The 19939-nt window shown below is 36.4% G+C and overlaps 1 protein-coding gene and 1 long non-coding RNA gene across 3 annotated transcripts; one reads left to right on the top strand and one right to left on the bottom strand.

Annotated features, from left to right (window-relative positions):
- Positions 1-3169: 3169 nt before the first annotated feature.
- LOC116179193 lies at positions 3170-14074 on the top strand. 2 transcript variants are annotated; one of them, XM_031498909.1, is made up of 6 exons: positions 3170-3434; positions 3481-3507; positions 13245-13332; positions 13383-13544; positions 13598-13751; positions 13802-14074. In XM_031498909.1, exons 3-6 carry the CDS (start codon positions 13258-13260, stop codon positions 13909-13911), a joined length of 501 nt encoding a protein of 166 aa, XP_031354769.1. In that variant the 5' UTR covers positions 3170-3434; positions 3481-3507; positions 13245-13257; the 3' UTR covers positions 13912-14074. The 2 variants fall into 2 exon arrangements, with proteins under 2 accessions (XP_031354769.1, XP_031354768.1); XM_031498908.1 differs by lacking the exon at positions 3481-3507 and having other exon boundaries at positions 3176-3434.
- Positions 14075-16369: 2295 nt separating this feature from the next.
- Positions 16370-16977, bottom strand: LOC116179851. Its single transcript, XR_004147058.1, has 2 exons — positions 16923-16977; positions 16370-16873 (listed from the first exon to the last, which is right to left on the bottom strand). It is a non-coding gene; the product is annotated as an uncharacterized LOC116179851 (long non-coding RNA).
- Between the last annotated feature and the right edge of the window lie 2962 nt (positions 16978-19939).

The raw sequence follows: 19939 nt of genomic DNA on the forward strand, positions 1-19939 counted from the left end.
GTCTTAAAATTCAGATTAATTAAGAGCGCGCCTTTTCGGACCATTTATATCCTAACCGGATGCTGTTTGCTGCAACTCATTTAATTAGCAACGGTTAATTGTACTAATCAAAATTTCCAAACTCAATAGCCCAGTAATGCCCAATTGCTACCTGCAATTTCGGGCCAATCGCAACAGGTCTGCGATAATGAAATAAACTGCACGAACTTGTAACTTGAATGCTCGTTTTAAATTAACATGGGAAACCGAAATTATCTAATAATTACTAACCAGAGCGGAAACTCTAAAATATGTTCCCACTGATTCCCCGTGCCGATGGCTGTCGAATGCTACAAAAATAATTTACATATCTCTACGGAAACAATTATAAAACTGATCAATTAATTTCTCTATTAGTGGTTACACGGCTCTACAAATTAAAGCATTACTGTGATACATTAATTTCTCACTTCTAGAAGAAATAAATAAATTTAAAAGTTACGCTTTTCTTTGTAACGAAGCGCCCAATTATTCGCCCATATATACCAGGTGATCATTAAAGCTAGTAGCGGGCATCTATGTACGATGTATTCATAAATTCCGGTATGAAAACTGAGCGCTTTGTTACAGACCTATCGAAAGATACCGAGACGAACTAGGATAGTGTACAGAGGAGTGGAAAACTATGAGGGGGAGTATAAAAAAGGCAATAACGTGGCAACAGGTAATTGGAGGGGATGGGGGAGACAATAAAAAGGAGTGGTGGGACAGAAAGTGTACCGATGAGAGAGATAGATACAGAATATTAACGGAGAAAGAAAGCAATGGAGAGATAGAAGAAAAAGAGTTGAGAGCACGGAAAAAAAAGATAAACGAAAATGTTAGGATGGAGAAACAGAATGAATGCGAACAACTACTGGAAATAAAAACAAAGAAGAACTTTTATAAGATGATACACGGAGAAAAAAGGGAAAGCATAACAAGTGGGAAAGGAACACGAATAGAAAACTGGAAGCATCACCAATGAGAGCAGGGGATGGAGGAGGGGTTAGAGGAAACAGGAAGAGAAGTGGTGGAAGGAGACGAGACATCAAGAAAAAAATTGAGCATGCAATTAAAGAGACTGAGAAAAAGGAAAGCGACAGAGAGACAGACCTTTTTTATGCAATGGTGAGAAGGGTGTCGATGTGTGGAACGGAGAAATGGAGTGGGAAGAAAGGGGCTGAACTAGAAGGAATGCAAAGAAGGTATACCAACGTGTACTGGCGTCGGGACGCAAAGCGGTAAGGTTTCAGGAAAGGAGAAAAAGAGAAAGTGAATTGGTGAAAGAATGTTTATCAACAAGGATAAGCGCAAAAGGAAACTGGGTGGAACAAAGAAAAAACGTAATGAAAGAAATAAATACAGACGTGCAGATGTCGAAAGGATGAAAGAAAAAGGGGAAAGAATGGAAGATGAACCTACAAAAAAGGACATAGATATTGTTGTGCAAACCATGTCAATGGACGTCAGTTTACACCCAAAAATAATGATGGGACACCGTGTATATGAGAAATATTTCAATTTATTAACTCGGAGAGGGAGAGGAGTGACGAATAAGCACAGAGTTAGTTGTTTTTTATTTGAATTCGTATTTCAGTATTTGTTGTTCCTTTATAGAATTGTTTGTAATTGCAAAATTTTTGTTTAAATTGTATCATTTGTGTAAATTATTCGACTTGGTTAAGACGCCTTAAGTAAGAAACATTTGGTCAAGCCTATCGAAATAAGGAGCGCAAAACCTTTGAGCGACCAGATTAACTGGATTATTTAAAAAGAAAAACTGTAAGGAATTTAAGATTTTTTTATTCGACCGTCTGCGTGCGGTATACTATGTCCAAACAAGCTTTGTAAGCTTCTCTTTACTTTGAGGAATTTTGTTTTAATTTTTATTAAATGTGGTAAGGAATAAATTTTTGTCATTGTGTGTTTTTTCGAACCCATTGTGCGACCCGGATTGAGTGTTCATGTCAGATTTTTGTTTTCATATCCCAGACCCATTTCATGGACAGGTATTTTGTGGGTGGTGTAGTTGGCCGATTACACACAATATACAAGTACAGCAACAGAGAGCGAGAGCTCACGAGAAAACAGTAGGTAAAAGGAGCTTATAAAGGGGTGGTTGCCGAAATATGGAAGAAAAAACAATAAACTAATAGCGAGGTTTAGGTACGACGTAGGAAACAAGGAGAAAGGGAAGGAGAAGTGGACGGAAGAAGAACAAGAAAATGGAAATGCAGACTTTGTGGAAAGAGGAAGATATTGAGCACATGTTATGGGAATGCAAAGAAGTAAAAAGAACAGGGGTAGCGGGAATGAAGATGAGAAAAAAGGAAGAAACACATAAATTATGTACATGTAGTTAAATTTGGAATAATATATGGAAGAAAAAACATCAAACTAATAGCAAAGTTGAGGTACGAGGTAGGAAACAAGGAGAAAGGGAAGGAGAAGTGGACGGAAGAAGAAGAACAAGAAAGAAAGGAAATGCAGACTTTGTGGAAAGAGCAAGATATTGAGCACAGGTTATGGGAATGCAAAGAAGTAAAAATAACAGGGCTAGCGGGAGTGAAGATGAGAAGAAAGGAAGAAACACACTAATTATGTACATGTAGTTAAATTTGTTGTATGTAAATGGCGTTAATAAAGAATTGATTGCCTACTGTTTGGACAAAATACTTATTAACAAAACCAAGCTTTTGTTGCTCCTAGAAAAATAGGCGACGGGAATTGTCGAAACCTGAAAGAATGGCACGTTCCTAAATCTACCCAAAAGATTGATTATAGGTAATTATACTGAATATACAATCAATGCCAAAAGGTAAGGAAACCACTTTCTTCAAATGAAACGGTAGAATTTACGATTCTAAGAACATTCTCTACATGTAAATTTAATTGACGACTACCTAATTAAAATGGATTTATCTGAAAACTAAATTCCTTCTTACTCTTTCAATACCTACTTAACTAAAGCATAGTTTTACATGGAGTCATCCGATGACTCGTCATCTAACGAAAGACGTGAAAGTCCATTTAAGGTTGGGACAACGAGAAACCAGTATTTGCGGATGAAGAACTACTCTAACGCCGACCAAGTAGTGTCCTTTAGTTTACAATCATTGTCCGAAATTGTTATTAAACAATTGCCGTTCATCGTCGACTTGAACCGACCGCGTTTTCCTGACGTCGAAATTCTATAAAATCCGCGCTTCGAGGTCGCTCTTGAAAATACGATCCCGCGCGCGCGCGCCCCGTCTCAAAACTTGGCGTTAAAGGTTTATTTGCAAACTTCGCGTTTTAATAATAAAAAGACGCGGTTGCGGATTTAGCGCGAAAAGTTTTATGAGGAAGAAAAATTTAGTGTCTCCAATTAGAAGGTGGTGTAAGGAGTTGTGCGCGCTTTATTAGTTTTTAAGGTAAGTTCACCTCGATTGGTTACGCTTTTTAAATATTTATTTTTAGAAGCGTGTCCGCTGATCTAACTTTAAGGTAACCTTTCACCCACACTAAAATCAGTTACTTTAATTAAATGGTATTGGTTAGCGCATCACGTAACAAAGTGACACGCGTGATGTAATTGCCCATTCATTATCATAGTATTTACGCGTACAACACGTATTCAAATGCAGCAAACATTGTTATTTTAGTACCGTATGTGTGCTTATGTGCAAATGAAATTAGGCGGGGCTCATTTAGAACCTAGAAATTTAGTTTTGAATTTAGAAATCGCAATTTCCCTCGTGGCTACTAACATTGCGAAATGAGAATCGTACGAATTCAATGGTGCCTACTTAAAAAATGTAGGTATATTCAGTACGAACTACGTAAAACGACCAAAATGTTTGTATAATAAGTTCATTTCCATTTGGAACTACTAAACAGGTTCTTTGTCTTGTTTTTGGACTTAATTTCAGTTGTAACGAAATATACCTAGCATCAGCGCCGCATCAGTCACAGTCGGATTCCGATAGGCGTCGTTTTTGCCCTTTTGTTAAATGTAAACTTTTTTGGCAACCACGTAATTTTGCGGTTACCAAATTGGCTACTGCTGATCGTGCCTGTTAAATGAGCTGGAAAAAACGATCCTTAACAGAGAATATCGGGCTAAAAGTAAGACACACCTTAGTACAATACAATGGATCAAGCACAAATTTCCATTAATGAATTCTTTAACACTCACTCTGCATAATATATATCTATAGTTCTATTGATAGCACATTTTTCACATTCATATTTGTCTAAATCGGTTCCGCAACTCAGTCTTTGTCCGCAAGGTTGACACCTAAAGTTTAAAAAAAACTCCAGAGGATATTGCCTCGTAAGAATGTTTGAGTGGTTGAAATTTTAGACGAATCGGCCAACCTGGCCCATTACAAAATTTCCACTCTGTCATATATTCACTGAAAATTTACGAAAAGAAATGCGAAACGAAGGAAATGCTTCTAAGATTTATTAAATTCCAAAGATTCCTACAAGATTTCAAGGCGTTTGAAAAAACAAGGTGATCCCCGGGAGGTAGGACATGTAATAAGCTGGAAACGACTGCAATTGATCCGGAAAAATTAAACAATCGAGTTAGACTGAAACTTTCGTCGGCAAACTTCTTGGATAGATTATTCGTTGAATCGCTGTCTTCAGGACAAATGTTTTCAATCGTTATCCCTTTGTGTTTATAGAATGAAATCAAGCAAGATTTTCATTGTTAACCAGGTTTTAAATGGCGAAGAGAAAACTTTCAATACATTCATCCACCATAATTTTTATTACTATTTTTAGCGCATTCCCATAAAAACAAAAAAAAATGCGCTATTGTGATCACTTTGTCCGTCCGTCCGTCCGGTCGCTACTACATCTTTCTCTTAAGAGCTATCGTTCTACTTTTTTCGCTATTTGGTTCGTTATGGTTAGGCTAGTCAAAATAGGTGGTTAAGGTAGAAAAAATTAGTAACAAAGTGATCTCTGCGGAAATGAGTACTCAACAGGGTCCTTATTAACCCCTCAAAAATCGCACTTTGTCGCATTGGTGGAACTTGGAAAAAAATGGCCGCCATCTTGATTTTTTTCGAATTTATTAAATATTTCGTAAAGTATACATTATATCAAAAAAACTCAAGAAACTTTTTTTATGGAGAATCCAAAGTTACCTGTCATAAAAAATTTGGGGAGCCAATAATCGCATGTTATGAATTTTACATTGAAATCCCTATGATGCGTTACGCAAGTCACCACCCTGTATAGTGTGTGACGTACCTAACTGGTTAATATCATGAATCTTCTTTGGACACCGGTACAGATTTAAAATAATTTTAAGTCCTGATTTAATTAAAACTGCTATATCTGCATTAAGTTCTTGAAATACATCTAAGTCTCGACACAGGTGTGATACCCAAATCATATAAATTTCAATAACTTTTTTGTTTTTTGATCAATAGACTTAAACCTTTTTTTATCATAGGTAACTTTTGATTCTCCATAAAAAAAGTCTCTTGAGTTTTTTTGATATAATGTATACTTTACGAAATAATTAATAAATCCGAAAAAAATCAAGATGGGGGCCATTTTTTTCCAAGTACCACCAATGCAACAAAGTGCAATTTTTGAGGGGTTAGTAAGGACCCTATTGAGTACTCATTTCCGCAGAGATCACTTTGTTACTAATTTTTTCTACCTCACTTGTATAAACCTGCCTAAATTGACCACCTAGGTGTCGAGGCTTGCACTAAGGAAGGAATTTTTTCTGCATTTTTACTACAAAAGTTATAGTAAAAAGTCAATTTTTTCATGTACCATCATTTTACACTTTGGCCGTTTATTAACGATCCCCGAGATATAATTTTGTATTGTCTGTCTGTTATCTGTGTGTCTGTTGTCTGACTGTTCGTCTGTCTTCCCGTCCGTCTGTCTGTCTGACAGAAACGTCGGATCGCTTTGAAAATTGCTACGTATCTTCTCAAGGATATAAGAAAGGTCGCTATTGTTTTTCAGCTACGTAGACTAAGGGGCAACAAAGTTACAGCGCAAAAGCTGAGCAAACCTCCAAAAAATGGGGTTCTTGTATCATTTTTGTTCCAAAGAACACATGAATGTCCTGGTTTTCTGTGTTAGTACATATTCCTTAAACCGCAAGCAACCATGCAGACGAATTAAAAAAATTTGCGCATGCGCAATCCTTTGTTAAGATACTTTAAATGAAATTTTGTATATAAGCACCTCAAACGAATCAAAAAATTTCTTTTGCGCATACGCAATCCGGACTTTTTTATTTGTTATGATATTTAAATGAAATTTTGTATATACGTACCGCAATTAAAGGTAAATCTAATACCAAATTAAAAAGTTTGTTTTAAAAACTATGTTGATTTGAGAGGATAGAATCAACCCCTTAAGGAGGTGTGTTGTAAATTGATGCGTGAAGATCTCGATGATCGTTCGGTACTCAGTTGTATATTTCTGTGCTTCTAAATTCTATACGCTAAGATGATTCATATAAAATTCAAGTTGAAATTGCATTTCAAAGAATAGGTTGTGCATGCGCAGTGATAACTTTCTGATTTGTGGACGGATTTTATTGGTTATAAGATTGGATACGAATTTGGTTAGAACAGTGCTTTTTGTAAATCGTTTACGATTACTTTTTTAACTTGTTTCAACTGCGGGCGTTTAAAACAATTTTTTTTAATATTATCAATTGTAAGTGCATAGATCTATTCTTTTGTTGCGTTCGCGACTTACGCCGGAAGTTGCAGCATAAGATAATACACTGGACGTTTAATTGATTTGTCCTCGACTAAATACGTGAGAAATTTACGCGACGGTATTCGGTCTATCCAACCGTTCGTTTCAAAGTGTTAGTACATTTAACTGTAACCTAAGGGGAAAGAAGTACCACGTTTGGTGTACACCAAATATTCAAATTCAAATTAATTCACGTTAATTCAATTTCAGGTAGATTCAAATTAATATAAATTCAAATTAATTCACGCTGCACAGACTGCGCATTGCCAACTTTCATAATTATGGAGATATTGCTTTAAAATTTTAACCAAAAATGCTTTTAGTAAAAGCAAACGTATCGCATATTGTAAACATCAGATTAATGCGCAATATCAACTGTCTTATTTATCGAGATATCTTTTTGAAATTTTACCTATAGCATAAATTAATTGTGCTTATGCGTGAACGCAACGCCAACTTTTTTATTTGTGGAGATATTTTTGTGAAATTTTAACCATATATGCCTCTAGTAACGAAAAACATAGTACACATAGCTATGGCCTTTTGGGAAGAACTGATAAGTTTATGGAAAATGCGCTGAAGTTATTCGCCTTAGGACGAAAACCTTTTTACTTGTTTTCATTTACAACAGATGCGGAATATGTCGCGCCCAACGAAACAGCTAAACAAATTATAAGGCCAAACCGTCTTTTTAGCGAAATTGCACCCACATGCAACGGTACCAACGCTTCATGCGGGCAATAAACCTCGCTCGAAACCTAAGTTTTCACAAGAGATCGAAACGTATTGATGTACGAGAACGAGTTCAAAAATGAACATTGTACACGTTGCACGTGAAGAACAAGTTGCGGGTATTTTAACGGAGCTAATCCTAAAAACTTTGTCTTCAAGAAAAATTGGAGATGCTTACATTGTAAAATACATGGGAATTCCGAACGAGGAAGGTAAAGTGGTATAGTAGAGGAGGAAGGGTGATGGATATGGTGATTTGTTAATAGTGTACGAGTGTTTCTCTGTATTTTTTCTAAATCTGTATTTGTCCCCATGTGTAATCCCAAAAGACTATGTAAGTACTGGTGTGCCATAAGTGTTAATAGATTTGATTATGGTATTTCTACTATGTAACTGTGTATTCTCTGTAGGTATTGTGTGTTTGTTTTATACATGTATGTTTAATGTGCGTGTTTTGCTTAAAACCAAGATACTTACAAGTTTCATTCTTGTCCATGGAAATTATTAAATTATGTTTAATGTTTTAACCACAGTTAGTAGTGTTTAACAAATATGAAATTGGATTAAGAGAAAGACAAAAGCAAAGCGCCTTGAAAAATTCCTCTTTTAATTTGTATTGGGTCAGTAATAAGTTTAGTATCGTTTAGTGTAAGTGTTAACGTAGTGTTCCAACATGACATTATGTAACTGAGGAATTGTGTAATATTGTTGCTAACTTTGCATATTGAGAGTACTTGTTGTAACCAAGAGTGTGGCACTGAGTCGAATGCTTTTTTGTAATAAACGTATGCAGTGTGTATGTTTCGTTTGTTATGTCTGCATTGTTCAAGTATTACAGAGTCTATAATGAGTTGCTCTTTACAGCCTGTGGAATACTTGGTACACCCTTTTTGTTCTTCGTATAAAATGTTGTTGTCAGTACAGTGTTGGTATATTTTGTTTGTAATGCATGTAGTTAGGATTTTGTATATTGTAGAAAGCTATGTAATTGGTCTGTATTTTGATCGATCTTGGGTATTGTTGTCTTTTGAAAGCATGTAAGTGATTCCTTGTGTAAAGAATACATGAGTGCGATCTGGTGATTTAAGAATTTCAGTAAATTGTGGTGCAATATTCTTATTTATTTGATAGATTATACCATTGTTTAAAGTATTTAAACAATGATTATACATAAATCACGTATAAACAACCCTATACATAACAATCCTCTAGATCTAGAAATAAATTTCATGTTCGTTCTAAACTTATAATACCTACGTAGGTAGTTTTTTTTTAGAAAATTTGCATTTACATGTACCTATAGCAATCCTCGATTGCGAAACAGTGTCCACAAGATGAAGAATGTATTTTATCCAAAAATACCAACCTGCTGAAGCGAAAGGTATAAAAGCACGTAATTCGGCGATCATTAGTCACCCAGCCCCCTTTCTATTCAAATTCTAGTTGTTCCAAACGCACCCCTAGACAGTTACTTGACGCATTTTAATCGTAAGGCTTACAATTGAAATGTTTTTAACATTGAATTTATAAATTCAATCCTTTTACTTTGCTTGAAACGTACAGATAGAAGCATGTTTGCGTATAATTACCCCTTACAGCCACTCCCGAAAGAAATTATTAAAGGAAATAAAGGCGCTCATTCATTAATTTTACTTTGACCTAAAATCTCACGAATGCAAAAAAAGATCGAAGAACGGAAGCGGCTTGCCTTGCGTAGGTTACTAAAAATGGACGCGAGTACCTAAAGTAATAAATGATGTCTAGGTCATAACTGCTGATGGCTGTCCACCTTGACATTAGCACTATTTAACGATCGTTTTTCGCCAAAAGGTCAAGGCGGGAATGGCTGTGCATTGTGTTGAAGGGGTATTTGTAATACGCGTTGAACTGAGAAAATATCACGATAATTAAACGTCCTGAGTAATGTACAAGCAATTTCCCATCTGATGGTGGGCGGGTGGCAATCAATAAAGACACCTTACGTAACTGAGCGATAAACCACAACTATTTTGTTTAATGACGAATTTGGGTTAACGTCTTTAAACCTTTTATAAAAAAGGGTAAAAAACTAAACTTAATTAAATTTTTACGTTCTTCTGCCCACATTTGAATGTTGGGACGTTATGAGCACATCGTGCGTACGTACCACTTCTGCAAATGCTACAATTTGCAAATGATTTTCATCGCAAGATGTTGCCAATGTCTATTACGACAACCTACAATTAGGACTAACAACGTGCATCCTCAATTGAATCATTTCGCAAGCCTAATTTTTCATTTAATCTCCTACTATTCGAGTAACGATTATTTTACGTTTATTGGCATCGAACTTTTAACGTCCATTAATCAATTGGGTCAAGTAAAAATAGATTGAGGAGTTCCTTGTGGAATGATCGCCATCGGCAGAATTTAAAGTAGGTATGGCGATTGGTTTACAGGAGTATAAAAGTTGAACTACTACCTGTCAAGACGGTTGGTTGGTATAAATTAATTTCTTCCGTTGAGACCTTTCATTAGAGTACCATGAAGGATAAAACTAGTTCCACCCCCCACCTCCGCTTTTGATAAAAGGTCAGAAAGAAAGGCGGTAGTTGACAAAAAACAGTTCCTTTTGTGGAACCTTTAATTAGAATATCATAAAAGATAAAATTACCAATTATGGGTTGTCGCATGTAAGAGTTATGCACTTTCAAAAGCAGCATCTCAGGAAATAATTCATGATGCGCCCCTCTTAAGAGAGCGAAACAATCCAGGACTCTAAGACTATGACCCCAAAAATTGTTCAACACGACAGAAGTGGGTCCGGACGGACAAAACGCAAACAAAAAGCACATTTTTTAAATCTTTAAAAATGCGCTAAAAATACGTATTCCAATTCCCTGGATTCACTATCGAAGATCTTCGCTGTATTCTTTCAAACAGCGATTTGCGTTTTCCCACAACTGTAATAATGTAACGTGGCTTCCCACTTGGTGACTTTACGAAATCCGCCTTTTTATTTTACGGACGCATCCCTACCAAATTTTCTAATTTTCTTTGCTCTGCCGCTTAATAATATAAACCCCATTTAAAAGGCAAGTGGCAAGATTCGTCCTTCCTCATTTTAGTAAATTTAGATTTGCGAGGAAGTTCGTAGTTTTCATTTTAAAATGAATGGTCATATTTTTGGCTCTGCGTATTTAAATTATATAGTGTTGTTGTTAATGGCTTTCGAAAGTCTTAGGTTCCCGTGAGTAGAAGATAAAAAGAGATAATCTTACCTCAGGAATTGGGAAACTGACAAAATTGCATTGCTGCGATTGCAATTTAGCAAAAAATTGAGTGCTTAGGTCAGAGGAAAGTCTAAAGCTCGTATCATTCAGGGGAGTGCTTAGGTCAGAGGAAAGTCTAAAGCTCGTATCATTCAGGGGATACCGCGAATTAATTTGCTCTTGAGAAAAAATGGTTCTGTTAATTACCAGGGGCCATTTTGAAAAAGCGTCAATTAATTAAGTAAGAATAGGTAGGGGTTATTCGGGGAATTTTTTGTAGGCATTCATGTCTGGGTTACGAAACAAAATTTGTTTTCTGATAGGTTAACTATGGAGTCCGTAGTATAGAACAAAGTAAAAAGAATTCGGTTCCGAACCACTCGTAACATCCCCTGTGTGGATCAGATTGATAGTTTTCTTTGAGTAGCAAAAAACGTGCGAGATTTGTCAGGAAAGCTTCCATCTTTCGGGTCGTGATTGTGGGTATTTTTCTCGAAACGGAAATATTCAAGCGAGCTCCGTGAGTTACAGTCTAAGGGGAAACTTCTTGATGTACACCCCTCTGAATTAATTTGAATAAACGCGAATCAATTACGCCCACACCGATAGCATTTAATTTTATTGAAATTATTTCCATTATTATTGTCATATTTCTCTGAAATGTTATATAGACACGGTGTCCATTTTTCGAGTGCCACTATGGGGATCTCACTTATCTTAAGAGATAGAAAGCTGGTTAAATGGGGGCAAAGTTGCAAATTTCCGTGCTGAATAAGAATCTGAAAATAAAGTTGAAATATTTTCAATACTTTTTTTTATCCTGTTTTTAATTACGTTCAAGATGACGGAGAAACACGTGGCAACTTTAGTTTTTCTTATGGGCGCCATATTGAATTTTGACATTTTGGAATTACGTCTTTTTTTCTCTTTACAACGATATATCACACATAGTGGTTCAGTATCACATTTTTCCTAAAAACACAATTTTTCATTTTTTGAGAAGAGTGCTTTGGAAAAACAAAACGTTCTTTTGTTGTCAACAAAAGTTTGACAGTTTGATCCATCTGTCTGGTTGCAGCGTTGTCAGAGAAGTAGAAATTTGATTTGATCTCAACCGCTTGCAAAATTGCCTGCTCATATTAATTGGGTATATCACCATATTGCTGTCTACATCTTTTAAAAGAATCATATTCGCCCAAGTTTTTATGCAGCAAGGAAAAATACCTCAAACTAGGTTGTTGCCCCTCTGGATAACGCTGCAAGTATGTTGCAGCAGTCATGTGGGCATTTCGATGAGAAGTGTAGTAAATTTGGATCATATCTCTTTGATCTGCACTTGAAAAAGGCAATTTCGCATTACATCTAGCATAAACCTAAATGACACTACATGAAATAAGTCAACCTTTTGTTCACAACAAAAGAACGTTTTGTTTTTCCAAAGCACTCTTCTCAAAAAATTAAAAATTGTATTTTTAGGAAAAATGTGATACTGAACCACCATGTGTGATATATAAGAGAAAAAAAGAAGTTATCTCAAAATGTGAAAATTCAAAATGGCGCCCATAAGAAAAACTAAAGTTGCCACGTGTTTCTCCTTCATCTGGAGAGTTATTAAAAACAGGATGCCATATTTGAAATCTCCATTAAAAAGTGTCCGAATAATGTGTTAATTAGAAATGTCTACTACGATTAGTTTATCATAAAAAAAATAAAAACGAAAATCAGAAATTTTTGTTTTTTTGAGATATCTTCAAAACTATTGAAGATATTTGAAATGTCTTTTCAGATTCTTATTCAGCACGAAAATTGGCAACTTTCTATCTCTTAAGATAAGTGAGATCCCCATAGTGGCACTCGAAAAATGGACACCGTGTATATATATACAGTATAATTGCTACCTTTTCCACTGCCATTGCAGTAGTCATCTGAGAGAGAATCGAGCATCTGACTTACTTCCCATAGATGCAATTCATTTAATGGGCGTGCAGGAGACTGGGTTGAAATGTAGAAAAAACTGAAAAATTTGCTGTACGAAACACCTGTAAAATTCCTTCCTAGGTGTAGTTTCGGGAAAATTGTGAATAAAATTGCAAAAAAATATCTGATAGTGATACACTTGCCCAATGAACAGACGATCAACGATCAAAGACGTTTTTTTTTATTTTTGGAAATGCGCAAACAGTGTAATAAATGTAAACAACATACTCAAATAGCCACATGGCGCCAAAAATTAGTATAAATAAAGTGCTATATTAAAATGTACTTAGCTAAATATGAAAACTACTGAAAGCACTTCAAAGACCAACATTTGCGCATCCACTTCCTCTAAAAAATGCTCTCCATGCGGTGACTAAGTCAATGTTGCAATGCATGTAGCACTCAAACTTGAGGGAACGAATTAGTTCAAGTACAAATATTTATAAACCTGCTCTAGTTTGAACGAAAATAAACCGCGTGTGTGTGTCACTTCATTCATATTGCAATTACATAGAAATGGCTTTGTTACAGATTTCTCGTCACGATGGCACTCTTGAAGTCGTTTTGTCTTTGCGGCAGCTTGAGGACAGGAACGCTCATTGCCGGTTTTGCTGGAATTGTAAGTATCTCTTCCCAATTTGGCCGCGATTGTTAACGTATACATCGTAGATTCTTGCAATTCTGGGGATAGTGGTCATTTTTACTGTTCCCGTGGAGATAAGGACAATCGTTTTAGATTGGCTACCAAAGCTGGCGGTGCAAATCATTATGGCAGTTAATTTTGCAATGACCATCTTGATCTCAATCCTTCTTATTATTGGTACTATGAAGGTGCGAGCAGTTCCAAAATCGGCATAAGGGATCGCTCATTCGTTGTGTTTCAGAGGAACATGTACCTGATGATCCCGTGGGTCCTGCTGGGTATCATGCTGGCCATCGGCCTTGTGGTATCCGTCATCTATACGGCCGTGGATTTCTATCTGAAGAAAGATTCGCTGACCGGAAGCGTGGTTCTCGTACTCGGACTAGCATTTTTTGGTAAGTTTGTGGACGCTGCAGAACCTCAAAACGTTTAACTAATATTTTAGTGGTCTACGTATACATGTGGATGGTTGTCTATAGCTTTTTCGCGATTATTAAAGAGGAAACGGACCGAGGCGCCTACACCAAAGATCCATTCCGAAGGGCTTACAATTAGATTAATTAGAACGAACGAATATATTTTTATGTCCTCATTTACTCCGGCTATTGTTTCAATGTGCCTTTAGCATATTATTAAGATAGTTTATTTTTCGAAAAGACTAATTATTGTTAATTTTTGTATATTTTGTGTTAATAAATTATTTTTATGGTTAACAAATGGCACATAGCGTCAATGATGATGGTATAACATGTTACATAGAAAAATAAGTGTTTTCCAATTACGTTCCAAATCAGTAATAAAATATGAGGTGTTCCATTAAAAAAAAAGCAAGTTTGATACGCCACTGGAATACAGCAGGCCCCTGATGATCAAACCTATTTTAGAAATATGGCGACGGTAAATGTGTACAGGGTGACCAAATAAGAATGCGAGGTACTATATCTGGGAACCTGTCCATCGTAGAGGCTTGCAGTAAAAAAAAGTTATTACTAAAACGGCCACGAGAAAAACCGGGAGAATATTTTGTTTAAATCGGCTCAGCCGTTTCAAAGATACAGAAGGTGTTCTTTACGGAAACATTTGAATACCCCCCCCCCCACTTCATTTTTAGAGATACAGCAAAAATGGTCAAACAAAAAAGGTTCAGATTATTGTCGACTTCAAAGACCTGGCATCTTTTTGTTAGGTTAATATAGCGGAATTAACAGAAACATCACTTTCTTAGATTCCAGATTGCAGTTACGCCCCCTAGCGACCATTTCAGAAACTGAAAAATATTTTCCAGGTTTTTCTCGTGGCCTTTTAGTAATAACTTTTTTTACCGCAAGCCTCTGCAATGGATAGGTTCTCAGATACAGTACCTGGCATTCTTAGTTGGCCAGCCTGTGCAATTTTACTCTAAGATTTTTGTATCTTTATGGTAAAGAAATTATGATCCGAAGAGTCTTAGGTGCTACACCCTGTATATCCCGTAAACATGGATCAATTGTTGGTGGTAAAGTATAAGAAACTAAGCATAACTTTGCTTAAGCCAATGTGTTTGTTTAAGCATTGAAAGGAAATTAATTATTTTATTTATTCATAACCCAAGTTCGTAGTTTATTTAACCGTAAAGAAACTAAAAGAGACTTAACAATGTAAAGTAGCAAGCGCAGTTAGAAATGCAATTTTAATTCATTAAATTAATACTTATACTGCAGTACGTGTGTATATTAAGTATCAGGGAAATGAAGCGGATTATTGTAATTAAAATAAGAGCGAGTTAAAGACGTCTTGTTGTTACCGAACGTTGGATAGCAAAAAGCTTGTAATACCGCGGAGTAGATATTTAAACCATTCCTTGTTGCGTTTATGAGGCCAAGATACCTCTATATAATAGAGGAATCGATAAATATGAGTGTAAATAGTGGGAAAAGGGCGATTGTACGCAGTGTTTTCGAGATTTCAGTGGTGGATGATCCAATTGGAATGAGATAGATACCACTGGATGCGTCTATGAATTTCCTTGATTCTTCTACTGGAAACGTCTCGTCTATATCTACTATTGTCCCTTTGTGAATACTCATTTCCGACGCTCCATTACGGACACTCGCAGGTTTCAAGGTCACGGCCGAGATCACAGTATCTATTGGAGTCGAGAAAACGTACGAGTTACCTCTTAGGTATCCAGGAAAAGAGTTTGGTCGTTTTCTCAAGAGAATTATTGCACAAATGTGCATTTTGGCATCTATGGACTTCAATCTTGGTGAAAGTATGGCTTAAAATCCGTGGTCGGATGGACTGACAAATATTTTTCTTGGTCGTTAAAACAAACTTCGAAACTAGAATCCTATAAGTGTTTGCAACACTAAAACAAAATAGCTCCTATAAGCAAAGAAAAAAAGTATTTATGGAAGTATCCCTCCGTCTTTCACATCCATCGTAGAAAGAGCAGTGTATCTCACCGCATTTTTAGGGAAATTTTTCAAAAGAAAAAAATTCCCCTTATGTGATGGCTTTGTCCGTCTGTTCCTCGTGTAACTGAAGAACGAAAAGCTCAAACTTTCGTCAATGGATTTCTACGAGTTCAAGGATTAGTGCTATTGAATATGAGCCGGATCAAAAGTCTGGTTTCCGAATGTGAGCCAAAGAGTGGCCTAAAATTTCCCTACTGAAAATCGTATGCGATGCTTCGTATCTTGTTCTTGACATGGACGTTTCAGACCTCCCATTTTCCTCAGGGGGCAATCGATTGATCATAATTTATTTATACTCTCACTCACAGCTCACGTAAGTCTGAGAAGCCAATCACTGACTACCACCGTTGAGTGAACGCCATTTGTAACTGTCGTATAATTTCAAATAACTTGCGTCTAATTGGGACAGTGTTGCCAGATTTAGAAATTTAAAAGTGATAATATCTACTTGAAGCAGTCACTTAGAGGAACATTTTTATTAGACTTTCATTTTCGCATGTAGGAAGTGGAGAGGCGAGGGGGGGGTCCCACCGCGTGACTTTGCCTGTAAACCAAGATTCGCGATTTACCATTTTTATTAAAAAGTTCCAGCGCACTTCTTATTACAAAGTTTTATGCAAAAATGCCCACTCGCATTGATAATAATTATATATGTTACATTCTGTTCGAAAAAAGCAGGTGTCCTCGTGCGCCCATTGTGGTGTTTCTTTGATTTGTTAGCTTCTTGCAGCTCTTTTAACATACAGATAGAAACACTGATTCAAACACCAATAGATGCTAACGTATGTGTTTTGGTTTGTATCTTCCCTTCTCTTTCCACATCCCTCAATGAATGAACACTCTATCTTACCCGAGTCGTCACAATTCTCTTGACATGTGTCAAAGTCGAGTGTGCCGTCTTCGCTCAAACCACCAATCTCTTTCAAAACACATTCAGTGAACTGGTGCACTTTCGGGCACTTAAACGCTTGTTTCATTGACAGCTTCTCCATAAACGTTTGATCCACCCCTGTAATCCGCGTACATTTCGCCTTCGCCTTCCAGAAATCATCAGGGTCTTGCTAAAAATGAATGGAATTACTTTTGCCGTTGAGTAGGTTTATCGCATACAGGTAAACTGAGTCCGATCAAGCAAGCGAAGACCATAATACAAGCATTCATTTTGCTAAATAAGGTTGCTACCTCTGTAGCCTAAATATATACAAAAAGAGGTTCATGCTTCACGGAACAGAAATTATTATAATAAGGCACTTAGTCACCTGGTTGTTAAATGTAATCTAAACGAATGCACACAAACGCGCCTTTTTTTATATAAGTAGGTACTTGAAACGCTTATGTTATTTATTTATCCATAACAATTATGTATGGCACATAATAACGCTTACATTTTCGACTCCAGTGATCTATGAAAATCAAAATGTCATGCCAAGGGAAGTTGAGTGAAATGACATCTGTACCGAATCTTAGGGTCCACTCAAACCGACGCGGACATGCGGGAACGCGAACGGGAGCAGGACAAATGCGGGATACATTGCATATATTCGATGTTTTCCGGGGGCCGTACCGTTCGGTGACCGCCTCGTGCAGTTCCGAGTCTCGAAGAATCTGTTCGTTGAAAGTTATTCGCCATATCACTATCATGTCAAACTTTCGAACACGATCATAACGGTCAACGTTGAAATGTTTCCGAACACGTCACTGTGTTTGAATGACAGAACGGCTCGTTTCAATAAAAGTGTTCTTACACGAACCACCACGTCTCCATTGTCACTAAAATGGCAGCTCCTGACGAACGGATACCCGCACTCTTTATCCCCACCTTGCGTGGCGCCAATTTTAAATCATCCTTACCTCCCTGCCTAATCCTGCATTATCCGCATGCGTCCAAGAAAAGAAGAGTCACTATGGCCAAATTTATATGGTTAAATGCGTCTATTCAGTACCGAAATCGAAATATCGTCTCCACAGAGCAGTAGCAGCGCCCGGACGACAGAACATAGTTCGATTATTCTGTGAACGGTCCGTGCACAACGCACCTGGGAGTCCCACATCGAATCAACGAGAAGCCACGCCTAGATTTTGGTCGGTCCGTGTGCGTCCAACTACGTCCAAATTCTAAAGGCGAAACCTCGCTTTACTGTTATTGTACAGGGCGAGTCAACGATTGCGCGGAGTAACTTAACGAAAAGATTTTTCGATAGAACGCTTTTGTATTATGATATGGTTGAATATTCCCCACAGTTTAAAAATATTTGGAATTATACAGGGTGCGCTCACAAAGTAGGGCGCTAAAATGGAACATTTTTTAAATGGAACCCTCTGTATTTGAAGGCATTTTTTATTTCTACGTGTAATTGTACGACTTTTTTATTACATGGTTACTATCCGAAAAACTAGTAGTTTTAAAGATAATTCGATTTGTAAGAAAAATTTGGCATTTACAAGTGTCAGTTTATTGTCAAAATTATTACTTAAATTTTGATTCCAGGCTCTATATCTTTCATTCTAGGTACCTAATGTAAAATTCAAATAAATACATCTACTATGAGAACTATTTAAAAAAAAGCTTACAGGGTGTTTTTTGTAGGTCCAAAGTTACAAAATTTGATATTAAAAAATCACACTTCTTTAAATGGAATACCCTGCATATTATATTTATATCTTTTAGCTCTTCCAAAAACGTTCAACTTTTGATAATAACGTTCTATACCTATCTCTGATAGTTTTCGAAATATCTTGGTTTTCCTGGTTTTTATATTCTAAAAACACATTTTTTGAACATTTAATTTAAATAACCTAACAAATAAAAAAAATTGCATTGCGCAAATACAGAAGTTGGAATGCGCATGAGCAATATATTTTTTGCGTCTGCATAATTACTTGAGGTTTAAGAAATATTTACTGACACAGAAAACCGGGCATTAATATGTTGTTTCTAACAAGAATTATAAAAGATACCCTTTTTTAGAGGTTCGGGCAGTTTTTCGGCTGTAACTTTTTGGCCCGTTAGTCTACACAACTGAAAAAGAATAACGACCTTTCTTTTATCCTTACGAACATATTGTGTACCAATTTTCAAAGCGATCGGACGTTTCTAAACACTGACAGACGGACGGACAGGCGGACAGACAGCAGTACACAATTATAAACGATCTCGAGGATCGCTAATAAGGAGTATAGATTTATTTTTTTACCTAACTTAATATTCTTTCAGTTTATTCGTTACACATAATGTGCAATTTCATAAACCTCCACCACAATTTTTTATATTCAACTACATTAACCCGACGGTATTTTTTATACATTTTATAAGACCACATTGTATATATTTTAGCTACGGCCTGAAGATGACAATACTTAAAAAGTCGAAATCGATCGCCTAAAAGAAACATGACCAATAAATTTTCTTTGGAATTTTATCTATTTAATACTTATAGACTTACTATTTACCCGCCATCCCCTATCTTGAGGCCAGAAGAGGTTTATTAACCGACGAGTAGCCGAGGCATATCAATGTAATTATACAACAAGCACCAATTTAATTAACCAGAAGAAGTAGGAGAAGCGATAAATTTGTAACATGTCAATTCACAATAGAGCTTAGTTGGTTAATTATAATAATTTATTTTATAGCATATGTTAAATTTACATTTTAATAGGTTTGTAAGCCGTTTCTTTAACCGTAAGGATAGATAAACTGATTATTTTAATCGTAAGGGTAGATAAATGTGAAACAGTTGATTGTGCATTTTAATGACATCTGTCATTCTTCTTTCAAATGCACAATATAAAATGACGTTCAGAACATATGACGATTCTGTTTGTATGGAAACGATCGCGATGGCAGAACCTAAGCTTGCTATTTTTGACGCCTCTAAATTAAATTCAGAATTGTCAGAAGCTTTAATAGTTATTTATGCATCAAGGGCATTAAGGCGATATTTATGCCGAGGGCGACAGAGCCCGAGGGCCCCCGGCCCGAGGGATTGTAAGTCGCCCGAGGGTTAAATATTGAGTAATGCCTGAGGTGCATACAACATTTTATTTTTCATCGTTCCAAAGAATGCATTTCCAATATACAATATCATGATTATTGTTTGCCCAACATTAAAGTGCTTCATACGAAT

This window comes from Photinus pyralis, unplaced genomic scaffold (assembly GCF_008802855.1).
Source record: "Photinus pyralis isolate 1611_PpyrPB1 unplaced genomic scaffold, Ppyr1.3 Ppyr1.4_LG8, whole genome shotgun sequence".
Classification (NCBI taxonomy): Eukaryota; Metazoa; Arthropoda; class Insecta; order Coleoptera; family Lampyridae; genus Photinus; species Photinus pyralis.